The following is a 732-nucleotide window of genomic DNA, read 5'->3' as shown; positions in this document are numbered from 1 at the left end:
GCTTAAGGAACTCATTTTTTGAAAATCTGAAATTCGACCAAAATCAAAATTTTTCACATTTTTTGTCTGTAGCTCAAAACTAGGCCGTGCGCATTGCGACTCATTTTGCCAGCACGGGTCACATATGGGTGTGTGTGTGTGTGTACAAATATCTCACCCCACTCAGGGTTCTTTGGTTTCTGCAGGAGTCGAGGTCCGAGCAGGCTGATGAGGAGTGCTCCAATAGGAGCGGTGATGAGGATGGACAGCACAGCCACAGTGAGGACGTCCATACCGTACCTCTGCAGCTCAAGGTCATTCTTGGAGCGCGCCATGTCCAGAGCTGTAGAGCCAATGGCAGCCTGAAAACAATCACACAGCATTCATAGGGATCTCATGTGCATTTCATTTATTGTCATTTAGCTCACACTTGCCTAAAAAACCTAGAAGGACTGAGTAAAAGATAAAGGCACAGTAAAACAGAGGGTCTATTTGTTAGACTTGGCAAGTATACCTGTACTGTGGCTTTAGGAATCCAGGCTAGAGCGATGAAGACTTTCTCTTTCAGGTTAAAGCCGGCTCGCAGTACCACAACAAAAGTGACAATCAGGCGTACCGTGAGTGCGATGAACAGGGCTGCTATACCCAGAACTGAGGACACATTACATTACAGTTGATCAAATGCATGTTTGAAATGCTATACACGTGAAAAAAATGCACACTGCTGACATCCCAATCACTTTCCCAATCAGT

The 732-nt window shown here is 45.2% G+C and overlaps 1 protein-coding gene across 1 annotated transcript in view; it reads right to left on the bottom strand.

The window, feature by feature from the left end:
* Positions 1-630, bottom strand: part of LOC107578571 (mitochondrial sodium/hydrogen exchanger 9B2-like) — a gene marked incomplete at both ends in the record, with an annotated part of 20167 nt that extends 19537 nt beyond the window's left edge. Inside the window, 2 exons of the mRNA XM_016264518.1 lie at positions 158-341; positions 494-630. Coding sequence (XP_016120004.1) covers positions 158-341; positions 494-630 — 321 coding nt within the window. The remainder of the gene's footprint in view (positions 1-157; positions 342-493) is intronic.
* Between the last annotated feature and the right edge of the window lie 102 nt (positions 631-732).

The sequence above is a fragment of the Sinocyclocheilus grahami genome, unplaced genomic scaffold (genome assembly GCF_001515645.1).
Source record: "Sinocyclocheilus grahami isolate Dianchi unplaced genomic scaffold, SAMN03320097.WGS_v1.1 scaffold10947.1, whole genome shotgun sequence".
NCBI classification, from domain to species: Eukaryota; Metazoa; Chordata; class Actinopteri; order Cypriniformes; family Cyprinidae; genus Sinocyclocheilus; species Sinocyclocheilus grahami.
Note: the sequence above shows the minus strand (reverse complement) of the source record. Positions and strands in the feature narration are given on the sequence as shown.